Raw genomic sequence first — 16,228 nt, 5'->3', positions numbered from 1 at the left:
AGTGGCCGCGCCCACACCAGCCCCACCAGCCGGCCGCCAGCGCGGGAACTGAGCGTACACTTCAGGGAACATCAGGTTTGGTTTTTACGTTAAAAAAACCCCCCCTCTATATATTCCAGAATTTACAATCCTCAACTTCTCCATCACGTCTTTCTTCCTTTCACTCCACCTGCTTTCACATAAATTGTGTGTGTGATGAGAAGAGAAATTAGAGAAACTGAGGGTAGTCAAACGCAAGAGGCTACAGTTAAGGTGAGGTGTCAGGTACATTGTGGGGACAGGCAAAAACCCTACTGTGTTGTTGATTTCTTTCTGAAGTGCTCTAAAATGATCTGGAATGAGCAAATTCCCATACACTGGCAAATATAAAAATTACCATGAAAACGTTATCAATGAGTCTTGTCAAAGTGCTAAAAATAAATTTACCGTGGTATCTATATACTGGGTTGCTGCTAATTTTAATTTATCCAGGAAGTCTGATAAACTTAAGAAAATTTAAGAATAACTTGAATATAACTTAACCAATTTAAAATTGTTCTTCTCATTTAAGTTATGAAAACTGGTAAAAAGACTTTTAAGTGATTACATAGTCGAATGAAAAATCGAGGCTGGCACTGGATTTTTTTTTCTATAGCTCTTTTTTCTTTTTGAGGAAGATCAGCCCTGAGCTAACATCTGCTGCCAATCCTCCTTTTTTTGCTGAGGAAGACTGGCCCTGAGCTAACATCCGCGCCCATCTGCCTCTACTTTATACGTGGGACACCTACCATAGCATGGCGTGCCAAGTGGTGCCATGTCTGCACAGAGAATCCGAACCGGAGAACCCCAAGCCACCGAGAAGCAGAACGTGTGCACTTAACCGCTGCACCACCGGCCGGCCCCCTTTCTGCAGCTCTTAAAACCTAACACATTTCCACTAAATCCTGCTGTCTTCCCCAGCTGCCTCGCTGCCCTGATACCACAGACCTCTTTTCTGCCTGTTCCATCCTTCAGATATTGTATCCACATTTGTATAGATGTATTTCTTATTTATTCATATTTTCATTTTATAATTAAGTGCTGAGAACCGATGTGAACCAGGGTTTCAAAGTGAAACTTTCATTTATACTTGTTTCCTAGAGAAGTTATACAAACATCATAAATACATCAAACACACGGACTGACAAATTACAACACTGATGAAGCACCTGTGCTCCCGACAGCGAGGGGCGCTGTCTGCACCCCGCCTCCTTCCCGTGCTCACCTGTAGAAGTACGAACACCCTCTGACTGTGTTGTGAGTGAAATGTTCCTGAGTCTTCTCATTGCCAAAATCCTCCAGGGGGTCTGACCACAGGATATCACACATAGGTCCATAAGCAGGTGGTTCTTTGAATCGGTCTAACTAAGAAAAATAGAACACAGAGAGCGAAATACTAATCTTTGGAAACTTGGAATTCAGAAAATAGAAGAAAGCAGCACTTGGCAGTAGCCAACCCCCTCTCCCCAGCACGGTGCTGCATGAGCTGCCCTCTGCCTCTCTTCCCCCGCTCTCCCTCCTCCGCCTGTCCTCCCCATTCCTCCACTCTGTCTCCCTCTCTAATTCTCCTTCCTTCTTCCTCCTGACGAGCTCATTTATGATCTGCCTTCCCTTCATCTCACCCTTTACCTCTCTCTTGCTTCTTTAATTCTTACTCTTCACTCCTTTTTTCCTTTCTCCTAATTCGCTTTTCTCTTTCTCTCCTTCTTATTTTATCCGTCCAAGTGTTTTGGTCGTTGCCCTTTGATGTGACTCTATCTGTGTTTCATTTCCTGAGGAGGACCTTTTATTTTCTTTTATCTTTGGGTAAATTTCTATTACTGCTCCCATTAAACTGTGACTTAGAACTCTGGATGGGGAGCAACTTATGGCAACACCACTAGCTATATGACATTTTGAATATTCACTTGTGAGGGGCTATCTAGATTTCTAATTAAAGTACAAGCCTATGTAGCTTATCTTACTGGGTACAAACCAAAAGTAACAGTAAGCAGTAAAATAAACCCAAACTTAGCTGGTCATTCTTCAGCTCAGAGTTCTACACCTTACAGTTTTACCTGAAGCCCTCATATGAAATCCATTTTCCAGCTATAAATATTTAGCAAAATCATATTTCAATTTTAAAAGATGCATTAAGAAGGTATGAGCAATGTAACAACTGGAAATGGCATTTCACCAACAATTTTACCAGTCACTTTCCTTAGTTTATCCTGATTTTACTGTAATTAAAGGATCTTTGGTGAAGTTAGCAGATAATATAGAGTCTCTTGAAAAAAGGCATGAAATAGGCATGAAAATCCATTAAGAGTGGATACTCTTCCCATTCAACAGTTTAGTATTTTAAAAACCTCATAGGGCCAGATATATAAGGATACATATGGATATATAAGGCTGACAGCTGATCAAATTCTCTTTTTTTCCTGAGACATAAAAGGTGATGTAAATAATGGTTTTGCTACATACCATTTTTTACTAATATCTAAAAAGAATGAAGCAATATTTCATGTTTTCAACACCCAATGAAAAACTTCAATAAGACAAGACCCTCTATACTTCAACCATTAGGTTATCTATAAAATATTCATTGCAATCTTGGACTTGTTTAAGAGATTTAAATAATTTATGCTTTTGGAACAATTCATTCAAGAAAAATAATGCTTGTTCATAAAAATACAGATTTCTTTCTGAGAAACAAAAGCTTATTATTAAGGGTAGAACTGCAGAGGAAGAAAGATTTTCTGATTAATGTGAATTACCAGCTAAAGGTTTGCTGAGGCAACTAGAATACAGAATTTATTCCAGAAAAGTTAAAAAGTGCATTCTAAAGTTAATACCATCTATATAAGAATAAACAACTACAAAATTAATTAAATAGAGTAAGTGTGGTGGAAACACTAATAGACATATGGCAAAATGCAAACCTAAAAATCATTTTATGACTAAGTCTAGAGCTTAACGACATTTATGAAAATTGAACATAATATTTGAAACATGCCAGAAAGTAAGTCTTGGGGATAGCAGATGATATTTTAAAAATCTACTTAATTTATGATAAAAATTTTAGTTATTGATTTCAAGGGTCCCTCAGGTAGTAGGAAAAAATCGGTTCCATTCATGCAGGAAGCGAACTGCTCTGGACTTCAGCTCCACCGCTGCAATGCAGCGTTACGCCTCTACCGCATTTAAACAGGGAGAAGCTGCCAGTGCTCCGCGTGCTGCAGGACACCAGAAGCAGACGTGCAACGGTGTCTTACAAAAACGACACAGAGCAGAAAACGAAGTTTTATTTAATGTGCTTTTTGTTTGACTTTAAAAATAAAAATCATGCATTTCCTTTCTAATAGGAAAGTAAACACAATATTACTTTTACCCTTGAAGACTTGAACCTTAATGAGTATTAAGGTAGAATTTGATCATTTTACTTCCCTAAATATAGTTTTTCTTTAAAAACCAATGAACTTTTAAAAGAACACTGAGCATAACCAAAGAAATAAAAAACCTGTCTCTTCCACTACATAAAGCTATCTCATACTATTGCAGTTTCTCAGGAAAAAGATACTCCACATTCAAACTAACAGTTTTTTGCTGGCTAAAATAACAGTACTAGCCGAAGTTAAATTAAGTGGGAAAAACTTCTTAAAAAATTCAACTGTTTTTCACCTAGCTACTCAGTACAATCAATAGAATATCATCATGGCCTTTGTTAGATTGTTAAAGTTTTAAGATGTAAAAATAGTAAATTTTAAAAAATAACATGGACACATTTTAAAAGTCAAGTTGTGATACTTTCTCAAGAGCAAAGCAACATTTTCTAACTATAATAACTATGAATACCCAATGGACTGTTTGAAACGAGCCAAAGGGGAACGAAAAGGCATACATGTTTTAGTGATCAGCTATTTTACATTTCCAAAGACACATGTCACATGCTAAGATGAATCCTGAAGTTTTAGAGATGAAAACTCTTCTGAGTATAAACATATCTTTCTTTCTAGATAAAAAAGAAATTAATGACCACTTTAAATCATTTTTATTCAAAAGGATAAAGTTAGTGACAAAGGCAGGGAAATTAATGTCTTCTATTTATTACTAAAGCGCACAGAATGATCAGACTTGGAAAATAACAGAACTTACTTTTCTGATGTCATCCAAAGTGTTAATCTCTGGAGACAAACCACCGTGGACGCACAGGAACTGCTGGTTCATGAGCGCGGCCAGGGGCAGGCAGTCGAAGGCGTCCATGCAGGCGTCGTAGACGCGTTCCGAGTACTTTATCTTACCTTTTAAAACAGGATCAAAAACAAATATTTCCTCTCATGATTTGATGGCTACCATCATTTTATTGAAATAGGTTATTTTCTTCTCAATGTTCTCTTTCCAGAATCATATTATTATAACTATACACTGCGAAGTTCCAAATATGATTAAATAAGACTTGAAGAGTTAGATATTAACCTTTACATTGACTGTTTTTTATTTTTGTTGTTCATCCAAATTTTACGGTTTTTAGGAACTTTCTATATAGCAGAGGAGAGAACTTTTGTACACATCCTTGCTATGTTTCTGCAGATATGTCTCAAAAAACACACAAAAACAAGGAGGAGACTAACAGGAAGGTGGCCTCCATGCTGGCTGGTTTTCCTGAATGATCACATAGAAAAACAGAGAGCGAGAAATTGTCTAAGATTGTTTCTTATGACTGCACGTTGCCTTTCCCTCATTGATTTGTATCTAATATTTTGAGAGAAGCTTCTACGCTCCACTGAATATAGGACTCAATGAAAGAGAGAAATTTAAGTTTCACTGGACAATGGGAGAAATTGAGAGAGGAGGAAAATGACATTTATATGAAGTACTCCTCATTCCTGGTCTAAAGGAAGAAGTCATCTTTAATTTTGGAAAATCCACTAGAGGCTGATTACTCTACTGGGTCTAAAAAGAGAGTCACAAGGTTGAGCTTGCCCTCCGTTTGTTTTTCTTGAGTGATTTGACATTAAAGGGTAGGATTATTTTCCCAAACAGTAGTATTCTGACTCAGTTTAAAAGATAGTTTAACAACTTGTTTCTTAGGATAAATTACATTAGTTCAAATTTTGAGATCACTTTATAGAGGATGTATAATTTAAAAAGAAATTCTGAATTCTCTTAATTGTCCATGCGTAGAAAGAAACATGGAACAACATAAAATAGTGCTGTGTTTTGTTTTTGACTTTTAAGAAGTGGATCATACTGTAAAGAGATCTTGGAATGGATTAAATGACTGTTTAGCACATAGGACGTTAAGGGAAGAAGCATGAGGTATACTTACATTCTTGTTTAAATGTGAAATACTCTGTTAGATGTCTACATTCATGATTTCCACGAAGTAAAAACAGTGTTTTGGGGTAAAGAATTTTCAAGGCCCACAAATACAGCACACACTGAGAAAAAAAAATAAGAACAATATAAAAATAAATATTTTTGCATTATACTTAAGCATCCCCTTGCTCACATAAAAGGAAGACATGAACCAAACTCACTTCTGTGTCCCAAAATCCCCAAAGGGGTAAGGCCTTTTCAAAAGGAGGACATTGAAAGGCAAACGGAAAACACCACTTTGGTATGAGGCCAGGGTTCATCTACACCTAAGACAAACCCTCGCACCGAGGACCCATACACCACAAGAAAACAGTGGGCTGCACACAGGCCACTGAAAGAAGCCTGAATGAAAATACACTAAAATAAAAACATACTGAAATGAAAGTATGAGAAGAAATGTGATTGGCAATTAATAAAGACACTTCTCTTGAAACAGCTAAATATTTTTTTAAAATCAGGTAAGAAAAATGGAAGAACTGGAAAGGAAAGGCAAGACAGAAGTTGGAAGTGAACACTGACAGGCTCAGGCTGACTCGGACTGTGTGTCCATCTCCCGTGACGTCCTCTCCTTCACCAGCTGCCTTCTCCCTGTTACCTCATCTTTTCTTTCAGTGCCTTTAGCATACAAGGCCTTCAGCTCTTTTGTTTTATATATTAGTATAATTAAACTGAAGGCCAGGGAATCTCACTACACGTATGCTAATATTAGGGGAAACATGTCGTATACCTTAAAAATCTGAAATTGGGCATTGAAGTTTAAGTAAACATGAGGGCCAACTATGAATTCACCAGGTTTGGAATAAACCTGCATGGACAGAGTCCTCCTGGAGTGTGCATTAAGATAACTGGGATACTCAAGTATTAACGTCAATGTCACTAACCTCGACAGGCATTCATTAAGAAACCACAGGGAACAGAAAACCACTCTGAAAACAAGTACGCTTTTTTATCTCACTAAGTTTATGTTCTAAAAGGGAAGTGAAGAAGATACAGAACTACAAAAATACTGAAACAAGTCTGATTTTGGTTACTAAAATCTGAAACTAAAAAACACACAATATTCACATTTTAAGAAAGAGCTTTCCAACATATAGTAAATATGCCGGATCATGTCCAAAGGGAAAAGCTCCTAGCAATTCATTTGCTGTGCCACTTGTGAAGCATAATCGTCTCCATCAGCTTATATGGTAATTTATTAAATGAGTGGAAACAGTTATGTTTGAATACACAGCCCAAGTTTTGAAGAAAATACTAATTGTCAGAACAAGTATGTATTTATTGTGTTTTTCAAGGAAGATATTGTCTCCAACTATGTAATTATGATTGAAGTAAATAAAAATAATGGGTTGATATCAAATTATATATATATGTTACTTTAATTTTCTAATTATCATTTTCTGATTATAGTTATTAACTAAAGTTCATGTGACAAATAATATTAATTTTTCTGAAAAGTTGACCAAATGCCCTATACAAGTGATCCTTGAAGCATCATGATCTGTTGATATGTATAAAAGTTCCCTGTTAGCTCAGTGGCTGGGATGGTGGCCCAGTGAGTCTCTGATTGCCGTGTATCCAGTTTTATAGTTTTACAGGTGCACTTACATGTTTTCATAAAAGGAGTCTGTTAAACTTGTCTCTCATTTCAGAGAAGATATTTAGAAACCATTATTAATGTCAATGAGAGGACTATTCTCAATTTAAAATTATAAGGTTGTACCTGAACATGTAATACACACACACTCCAAATTGGTTAACTTTGGATGTCTAACGTGGAATAGGAATGGATACGTAGAGTCTTTTAAAAATTATGTTTACCTGTTGAAATTGCTCTATTTAATGTATTCTATTTATATATTGGGGGAAGAATATATGTTTTGGCTATACTGTAGCTAGTTTTTAAAAAGGTTTTCTTTTTCTTCTCTTTTCACTAAAGTATAACTTATATACAGTGAAGAGCACATATCATAAATGTACAGGTCAATGAACTTTTCTAAGTGGATACTCCCATGAAACTACGACCCAAATCCAGCTACATTTCCGCTCAGCAGCCTCCCTGTGCCCCTTCCCAATCAATATCCTTTTGGAAACATAACCACAGTTCCGAACGCTTTAGATTAGTTTTACCTGTAACAACTTATCTTAAGGCAAAGCTATTTTCTCTCCACAGAAAACCTAAAATGCAATTTTTTAACCCCACTTAAATACTACTAGAGGGATCACATTCTAGGACCCATATGTCTTTTCTGCCATCTATTGATCCACTTTTGACACTAGCACAAGGCTTTTTCACCTTTAGTCTTAATTACTATGGGTCTTTCATAACTGAAACCTCAAAGAGTGATATAGAAACAGTCTGTGATATTCTTATCATCCTTATTTACCTTGTACACGATTTAATACACAGCTAATGTCCCTTACTATTTAGTGGATGAAAAACATCTAGTATATAGCAGGAGTTTAGGAAACATTAGCTCCTCTCCTGTAAATGAGAAGGAAGGAAGGAACACGGAAAGGAGGGAGGGGGGAGGAGAGGAAGGAAGGAAAGAAAAAAGGAAGAAAGAAGCAAAGGAAGGAAGGAGGAAAGGAGGGAGGGAAAGAAAGAAAGAAAGAAAAGGGGGGAGAGAGAGAAGGAAAGAAAGATAGAAAGAAGGAGAGAAGGAAAGAAAGAAAGAAAAACATAACTCATTTTCCAAATTCTTGGCTCAAAATACTCCAAAAATAAAGAGTCCTGTTTTCACATTTTATTTCCTTTTCCCCTGTGGCAAGAATAAAATATCTTCCCAAACACTGAATAAAACCACAAATGTAGCCAATATGGAAGGAGTGGCATGGTAAATGAAAGGACAAGGGTGGACTGGAGAGTGGAGCCCTGCCAGCTGTCGCCCTCGACATCTGGTGGGAGAGAGCCGCCAAGCACAACACTGCCTTGCTGGCATCTATTTTGCCATCTAAAGTTCTAACATTCTGGAGAGCTGAAGATCTTAAACAAAATCATAACCCGATATTATTCTTAAAAAAGAAAGTCTCTTGTAAAAAAATGGTCATAATAAGGAATGAAATACAAATTAGTTAAATGGTTAGTTTCATCTATGTCGTATCAGAAGGTTAATTTGAATAAGATTTTCACTGAATTAATTGGTTACGGTGGAAACAGAGAGGCAAGGTACACTGGGCTTTTTACATGGTGAGACGTAAATTAGTTGCACTAATCATTTTCAACCGGACCTCGACTGTCCTTCCATCACTCTAAATAATTAAACAAATATTTACAATTTAAAATTAACTTGGATTACTCAATATGAGAGATTGAGCATCCTCTCCCTCTTTATTAAATAATTTTCATCATAGACACAGTTTTCTCCTATTTAATTTATCTATTTTCCCCAATGAAGCAGCACTACGGATATCATTTTCTTCATTAGTTTAACTGGTTTGTTGATAATAGTAGTACGATGATTTACTTTGTAATTTTTGCCCTTTAATGATGAGTATCCTTGAAAATTTGCATAGGGGAGTAAAAGAAGGAGGTAAAAGAGGAAGCGAGGAAGTAAAAAAGAAAATATACAACTTCAGATGTATATCGATCAGCTCTCTAAAGTAACTCTCCGTGCTGTGACACGTCCCAATCAAAAGTGCTGTCTGAACCATGGGATGGATGATGAAGTGAAGGATGTGCACTGGTTGGGAAAAGATCCAAACTCCTGAAATGTCAAGTGCAGCTCCTCATCGCCTGGTCTGACAAGCACGCAGAGAAGCAGCAGTGCCTGACAAAGACGAGGGGCTGCACGGAGACAGGCAGGCGATTTCTTCCTTGCGTCTGCAGCATCACTCTGTCACCTAACATCGCTCGATGCACCGTTTGCTTTTTCGTCTCAGGCAGAAGCAGGGAACATTGCCTGACTTGCTGTGGCTCGCTGCAGTCTGAGTTCATAGCGAATAAACACAACTCCTCATGCTTCGACGCGTCTGAGGCCTGGGCTGAGATCTGCGTGGAGGTACAGCAGGAGGGCCTGCTGGCTGCTAAGCTTAAGGCAATGCAGGGCGGCGTGGCTGGAAAGGGAGTGTGAAGAGTGGAAAAGGAGACAGCTGTGCAAGCCTGTCTGCAGTTCTGAGATTTTCCCTGTGTTCTCAGAGAAACACACTCAGACATGGACCTACAGATACACAGAGGCTTGATCAAAGAGATGAGGTAGCATAAGGCAATCATCAGACTGAGGGTGCTATTCGGTGCGAGACAAATTACTACCCAAAACAGAATGACCTCTTTCATCACTCCTCAAAAGCTTGCTTGTTTTATTTGCGCTAACTTTGTGGGGAATAATTTCTAATCTTGCCTGAAATGGAAGATGTGGGGGAGAGGTGGGGAGGGAGAGCAGAAAATGCGTTCTATCCGCTTCCCAGAGCTCATGGCCTAGTGCCTGTAAATACCACCCAGCGGAGACTGTAGGAAATCCGAACCCACTTTTCAAAGCTGATTTGGTAAAATTAAACTTAAGTGCCCCTCTTTGCCCAGAAGATAGCCAAAGGGCCCTGAATCATTGAGATGAAGCAAGAGCATCTGAAGCCTGTTAGGATAGTACATGCTGGAAAACTGAGCTCGTATTAGTTAGGGTTTCCCTTAAACCAACAGTACCGTATTCAAAAAGAATATTTTATATTTAATGCTGTGACCTTCAGAGTACACAGGTGCAGGAGAGGGCAGTGTGCGAGTGAGTGCCCATGCACGAGGGGATGTAAGAGTGTGTATCAGTTTCTGCATTACTGATTTGTGCACTTTTTGTGGTCCGTTTAGTGAAAGTACGGTAGGGCATGGGGTGCAGCAGAAAGAGGGCAGACTGAATCTCAGCAGCGCCACTTCCTACATGTGTGACTCGCTCTGAGCCAAGCTCTCCACAGGCACGGAAGCAAGACATTTACGTGTTCTTTGCAGAGCTGTGAGGAATAAATGAGACCATTCATACCAGGCAAACAATATCAGTTTCCTTAATCCATAACAGAAAGCCCTAAAGTATTCTCGGTAAGCGTATTTCATACAAATGTTTGTTCTACTTTAAATATGATGATATCACTGAGCCATCGCAAAGCCCCTCAAAGCTCACAGTTTATTCAAAGTGGCTAACTTTTACATATGAGACCGCTGCATTTCTGTCATTTCTATATGCATGTGGAGACTCCCTGGGGCTGCATCCTCAGACTCTCGGAGTTTAATGAAAGAGCTGTTTTCAAGATGAGGACTCTGATAGGTGCATCTCGGAACTTTTAATGTCCTCTGACACCTACATTTGTTATGTCACAACATTTGGTTTCATTCTTTGATCCTTTGCTTGAATTACAAAAGGTGCATATTACACAAAATGTCTCAACTTTCATGGTTCAAATACACAGATTAATTGTGAACTAAAAAAAATCTGCTGAGGAACAAGTGAGTGATTACTGCATCTCACCTCTTCAATTTGAAAAGACTGATTCTAAAAAGTTCTAATTAGGGAGAGTTTAGGAAATTTCAAATGGTTTGAGGACAGATATTCAGAAGTCTGAACTATCTGAGTAAAAAAGTCATAGGTAAATAAAGACTGATAAGACTAAGAAATATTATCAAGATGGACCTGGTGAGATAAAGAAGTCCAGTTGTGCCAATTGTCACTCAAGCAACTCATGAGTTAGTGCTTTATCTTTATTACTAAATTAATAAGAAAGTGTTATTGTCTTTGATTAGATTTAAAAAGATGACAAATTAAGTTGTTAAAAATGACAAATATTATGATACTACATAAAAAATTTCCAACATAGCACTCCATCATTCGGCTGATAAAAATAGTCACTCCCAACAGACAGTCTTGGGCTCTGCTTGCTTGGAAGGTCAGCTTCAAGGAAAGTAGAATACCGATTCCATTCATCCTCAGAAACTTTCACAGGAGCACTATGCGTGTTAAGTGAATATGCTGAATTTAGTAGTTACTAAAATAATTTTAAAAGATATTTACTTAGACTCCACACAACCCCAATTTAAGGGAAGTAGCAGAAACGTTTTACCTCCCATTGCTGTTTTCTGCCTCCTGCAGTCTTTCTCAAATCTGGCTACACACTGAAATCACATATGGCCAGATCAACAAATTCTGCCCCATGGGATGCTAGTTGAAGTCATTGTGTCACTTCTGGGAAACATCCTTAAATGAGAGGACATGCCCTTCTCTTTCTCGGTCTCCTTCTAGCTGAATGTAGTGTAGGGACATGATGGCTGAAGCTGGTGCAGCCATCTTGGGTCATGAGGTTGACTTTGGAAGGAGGCTATGCACATCAGGGCAGTGAGGCAGAAAGAGTGTAGGCCCTGGCTCCAGCCGGGTCGCACCACCCTGGTCTGCCCAGCTGTGGGCTTTCACTGGAGAGGGACACAAACTTCTATCTTGTTCAGCCACCATCATGGGTGGGTTTGTGTCTTCTCTGACTCTCAGCACATCCTAGCCCTAGTGTGATACAAAGGTCTTACAAAATGTGCACTTGCTCACCCTTCCCTGCGAAGCTGGTCGGGTCAGCCCGTGCAAGAGGCTTGCTGATCTTTCCCTCTGTACGTCTCTCGCTTCAATTTCTCTCCTAGCTAAATCTTACTCTTCTTTGATTCAGTCTCCCCCAACCATGTGCGCTCAAAACTTTTTTTGAAAAGTGTTCTCCCACTTTTCCATATTCCAGTTGCAAGTATTTTCTGTACTTCCTTTATCACAAGATTTTAATAATCAATTCAAATATTTGAACCCTGAATGACCACCTATTCTAGGCTTCTGACAGTATACAGCTTTTTCTAGTTACATTTCCTACATAGATTTAGGTTTCTGGAGAGCAAGGATGTACACTTCTTCAAATCCTCCACAGTCCCAATCATAGTGCATATACGTTTTACGTGCTCGGTAATACTTTCTTCCAAATGGAAGAAATACTAAAAATTTACTTTCTCCTTTTGGATTTATATACCAACATCACCCCCTCTCCCTCATCATCATGAATAATTAAGAAATGTGTGATCCTTAAATGCAAAAAGGATTAATATATTGTTGGAAATATTATGTATATAGAGTCAACAACGGGAGGTGAAGAGAATAACCAAAAGTTAGCGTTGGTACGGTAGTTTTAAAAACAAAAGCTATTTAAGAATGACATGTTTTCAACATTACGTATTCCTATAGCAAATAAAATATTATGATGAAAATTTAAAAACCTAGAATCTCTTTTATATGACTGTTATGAATATGTGATATTGGTGTGAGACTTCTGTAAATTTGATTTCTCTCTTTAATTAAGAATAATTGGGGGCTGGCCCGGTGGTGCAGTGGTTAAGTTCGCACGTTCTGCTTCTCGGCGGCCCAGGGTTCAGCAGTTCGGATCCTGGGTGTGGACATGGCACCACTTGGTACGCAATGCTGTGGTAGGCGTCCCACGTATAAAATAGAGGAAGATGGGCACAGATGTTAGCTCAGGGCCAGGCTTCCTCAGCAAAAAGAGGAGGACTCGCAGTAGTTAGCCCAGGGCTAATTGTCCTCAAAAAATAAAAAAAAATAAAGAAAACTTCCTTAAAAAAAAAAAAGAATAATTGTTTTTCTTTTCTAATGCTTTTTTCCCAGGAGCACATATAATGTCAGCTATTACAGCATGAGCTCTGATTCTTTAAAACTTATTCTTATTTGAAACCATTGCTTTTCATAAATATACAATGAACCCTTTCTATGTATGAGACACCATGTTAAGTGCCAGGAAGAACAAACACGTGAACAAAACAAGGTCCTTGCCTTCACTCTGAATGTAATGTGTACTAACCTGAGGCAGACACAGGTGGGAGGCTGAGGGAGAACCTCTATTCAAAGGTTATCTACTTTGTTTTAATTAATGAGTTTGACAAATTACCCTAGTTAGATGACAGGTATCAAAAAAAGACAAAACATAGCATCTGTAAGGGTGCTCACACATACACACACAAATGCAGACAGATACGCATGCACTTGACTGTCAGTTTACAAAGATAACTTACTGTCTCATAATTATAAGGTATAACCATGCAAACGCATTCCTGCTTATTTAATCACCTTTGCTTAGTTTTCTCAACAGGAAACAGAATTATCTAATGTAAAATATGATGTAATTTTTGCAAAGTCGCAAATATATAAAAGGTACCAAAGGCAAAATCTTCCTATTAGCCACTTCCTTGGCATCTCTACACAGTAAAAAGCATATGGGAACCAACTGAAAATAGGATAAGTAATGTCCCAAGAATTAAGTGTATTAAAGTTCACTGTCACAGACTAGGGATTTCCTTAAGGCAATAACATTGGCCACGTTTATTTTACTAAGATATTGTTGATCCATTATTGAGCAGCTAAGAAGAAACGATGAGGACTTACTTCAATACTGAAGTACCCTCTGTCAACATAGTCCCCTAAGAAGAGGTAGCGAGTGTTGGCAGGAGATCCCCCCACTTCAAAGAGCTTCATCAAGTCAAAGAATTGTCCATGGATGTCGCCACAAACTGAAAGAAACCAAGAAAAGTCATTTTATGGTTATACCATGTTAAGACTCGGAACTCAATAATAAAATTATAAAACTTTAGAGCCATAAGGAATTTTAGAGTCATCTTAGCCAAAACATTCTTTTGCAAAACAGGGAAGTGAAACAGAGATTCCAAAGTTAATTAGTGGCAGAGCTGGCTCTAGCATTCAGGTCTACTAATTCACAGATTAACCAGAAAAATAAAGATAATAATAACAATAATGTCTCCTATTGTTGAGCATTTACCCATTCTCCACGAGACACTGTGTGAGGAAATTCATACACATTTTCTAATTTAAAAGCAACAGTGCTGTGGAACAGATGTTTCCTTCTGCAGATAAGAGATGAGGCAAAGAGAAGGGCAGGAATTTGGCATAATCTATATACAACTGAGGTCTGAATGTACAATTACTACATGTTATTGTTCCTAAAGAAAAAGACATGTATATATGTATCATAAAAACTGTATTTCAAGCCAGCTCTGACAGCCTAGTGGTTAAAGTTTGGCGCACTCCGCTTCAGTGGCCTGGGTTTGGTTCCCAGGCACAGAATCATACCGCTAGTCTGTCAGCAGCCACACTATGGTGGCAGCTCACAGAGAAGAACTAGAAGGACTTACAACTAGAATATACACCTATGTACTGGTGCTTTGGGGAGGGAAAAAAAAAGGAAGATCGGCAACAGATATTAGCTCAGGGCGAGTCTTTCCAAGCAAATACCAAAAAGCAACTTTATTTCATTGAGTCTAAAATGCCATCAATTATAAAACACGTCATTATTTTACGTACCACTAACAAAGAAAAAAACTTCAATTAAATTTAAATTATAAAAAAGCATTTTTATAAGATGTACTCTAATATCAGATGTTACAACGAAAAAAATGTGAAATTAAAAAAAAATCCTGCACAACATTATACAAAAAAAAAATCACTGGGAATTGATGTTTTTTAACTTTCTCACCTTCTCTCATAAACCAAACTTCTTGAAAGAGCTATGTACTCTCTGTTTTTAAAAACCACAGTACTTATTCTTAATTTATTAAGAATTCTTAATTTATAAGAATTCTTAGTTTATAAGAATTCTTAATTTATAAGAATTCTTAGTTTATAAGAATTCTTAATTTATAAGTACTTTATTTAGTATTTATTACAATTTACTACTGTCAACACCCTAAAAACATAAATACCATCTACATTATCCAGATGAGGAAATAATGCAGCTAGGAGAGGTTATGTAGCTAGGCAAGGTGACTGTTAAAATGGATGATCCAAGATTTAAATTCAGATTTGCCTAAGTCAAAGCTTTTGCGGTCAACCACCATGTTATAATATCTTTGAAATTTTATGTTTTATATACATATATATTTTAAATATTTTAAAATAATTTTACACTTGAATGATGAACCTGCCGTTTCTTGAACACTAAGCGGTTCACAGAATGACCGTGTCAGTGAAGAGGAAATCAGGAGGCTGAAGCATGTTATCTCACGTTCGATGCTGCGATCACAAGCACGTTACAGAAATGTTTTAAACTGCATTCCTTTATCTGATGAAATTCGACAGATAGAAGAATGAGTCGAAGGAGCTCATTGATAAGACAACTGTGAAACAATGGACGAATAAAAATGGCACAGAAATTTCCATTTTTCCAGGAAGAGCTGATAGGGACTCGTGGTACAAAAGGTCTGAAACAGGCACACGTAGACTCTATTTTAGAAGGTCTGCACTAGAAAAGCTGAGTCTAGCAGAACAGACGCAGATTACAGGGAGCTGTAATTGCTAATGCTTCCCTCTCGGGGGTTCCAATCACATAGTTTCTTATCTGTCATGAGAACAGAGACATTGCAGAAATATCTGAAACATATTCTTCCATTTTTGAAATAATATCACATTAGAAGGCTATTTATAAATAATTTTTTATTATTCTTAGAGTTGAGTATTTTGCAAATGGATTCTTATCCTGAACTACAGTGAGGAATTTGGTTTGTGAGAGACATATCGTGTACTTTCTTGTAATAACATGCCATATTTAACCAAAGGGAGGGAAAGAAAGAGCATCGAGTGTGCCAGTCAAATGCTGCGGGCTCAGATCCAGAACCCACTTTAGAGGGACATGCACGATACATGTAGAGCTACGAAAACTGACGCAAATCATAAAGCAATTTTTAAAGCTTAAATGAGCTAATAACAACAATTATCCATTTAAAAGGCTGAATTATCAGATTTTGTACTACCAAAGTTTTTAAAAGGCAAGGATAAAGCTTATTAGTTAACAAGTAATAAGATCATTCATCTTTCACTGATTTATCCTTTCAAAT

General features: G+C 37.6%; 1 protein-coding gene across 2 annotated transcripts in view; it reads right to left on the bottom strand.

Moving 5' to 3' along the window:
- Nucleotides 1–16,228, bottom strand: part of PPP3CA (protein phosphatase 3 catalytic subunit alpha) — a 282,357-nt gene that overhangs the window by 61,956 nt on the left and 204,173 nt on the right. For both annotated transcript variants that reach the window (XM_046656313.1, XM_046656314.1), the window contains exons 3-6: nucleotides 13,767–13,891; nucleotides 5,327–5,438; nucleotides 4,153–4,298; nucleotides 1,244–1,383 (exon numbers count right to left, since the gene is read on the bottom strand). In XM_046656313.1, the coding sequence (XP_046512269.1) occupies nucleotides 1,244–1,383; nucleotides 4,153–4,298; nucleotides 5,327–5,438; nucleotides 13,767–13,891 (523 nt within the window). The remainder of the gene's footprint in view (nucleotides 1–1,243; nucleotides 1,384–4,152; nucleotides 4,299–5,326; nucleotides 5,439–13,766; nucleotides 13,892–16,228) is intronic.

The sequence above is a fragment of the Equus quagga genome, chromosome 3 (assembly GCF_021613505.1).
Source record: "Equus quagga isolate Etosha38 chromosome 3, UCLA_HA_Equagga_1.0, whole genome shotgun sequence".
Classification (NCBI taxonomy): domain Eukaryota; kingdom Metazoa; phylum Chordata; class Mammalia; order Perissodactyla; family Equidae; genus Equus; species Equus quagga.
This window is presented reverse-complemented; position numbering and strand designations above follow the sequence as displayed.